This window comes from Sardina pilchardus, chromosome 12 (assembly GCF_963854185.1).
Source record: "Sardina pilchardus chromosome 12, fSarPil1.1, whole genome shotgun sequence".
NCBI classification, from domain to species: Eukaryota; Metazoa; Chordata; class Actinopteri; order Clupeiformes; family Clupeidae; genus Sardina; species Sardina pilchardus.
The window spans coordinates 20,747,683-20,748,667 of record NC_085005.1 but is presented as its reverse complement, the minus strand read 5'-3'; the positions used below and the strand labels follow the sequence as shown (position 1 = coordinate 20,748,667).

The window sequence follows — 985 nt, the reverse complement described above, 5'->3', positions numbered from 1 at the left end:
TGGGGTGGGGGGTGGGGGGGGCATTACTTGGCCAGCCTCTTGGCCACGTCCTGGTAGGCTGTCTCAATCTCATTGTCGGCGGGGCAGGTGTTGGTAAACTCGTCCCGGCTGTACGCGCTGTTCAAGTAGCGCCACACGCCCGTCATTTCGGTGGGGATGTCGAAGTTGCGGTACTTCTTCGCCACAACCTGGATGAAACGAGAGGAAGGGACAGTAGGTTGCTGATAGAAGTAGGTGCTTCCAATGCAAAGACCATGGACAAAAGCATCTCCAAAACCACTCACAGTACATGCATGGATTATATATATATATATATATATATATATATATATACATGTATATATATATATATTTATACTATATATAGCTAGTGCATGATTATTAAGACTTCAAAACACCTTTGGTTTGTCAATAAAAGTGATAAAACACTTTAAGCAAAGTTCACATGAACTTCTTATTCTTTGTATACTTTTATTTTGCAAAAAAAGAAAAAAATATTCATTGTTTATAAGGTAAATAAGAGTGTGATTATTCAGACCTAAGACAAGACACCTTTGGTCTGTCATATAGGGATAAAACACTAAGCTAAGTTCAAATGAATTCTAAAAAAAAAAAAAAAAAAAAAAAAATCATTGTTTATTATTCATATAGCCACTAGATGGCACCAAAGTCCATCTCTCAACGACCGGTTTGATTGATTCTCAAACTGGATCACTTGTGGGGTCAAAGGGTGCCGTTTTCCCCCTTCAGCTTCAGCTCCAGCTCCAGCTCCAGTCCAGATGCACTCAAAGAGGCCTTTCTGAGGAGCGCTGCAAATCCGTAACTCAATAATAACCCTCAAATAACTCTCAAATCTAGGGATTAGCAGCACCATCACCTCCCAGGTGTCAGTGCTTGGCAAAATGAGATGGGTAGGTAGGGTTAGCAGCAGGGCAGGAACAGAGTAACTCCAAGGACCGGGGTCAAAGGGTGACACTACGGGCAA

At 41.8% G+C, this 985-nt stretch overlaps 1 protein-coding gene across 2 annotated transcripts in view; it reads right to left on the bottom strand.

Annotated features, from left to right (window-relative positions):
- Positions 1-985, bottom strand: part of LOC134098032 (chloride intracellular channel protein 5-like) — a 15,442-nt gene continuing 14,457 nt past the window's right edge. For both annotated transcript variants that reach the window (XM_062550980.1, XM_062550981.1), the window contains exon 6: positions 1-188. In XM_062550980.1, coding sequence (XP_062406964.1) covers positions 24-188 — 165 coding nt within the window. In that variant the 3' untranslated portion in view covers positions 1-23. The remainder of the gene's footprint in view (positions 189-985) is intronic.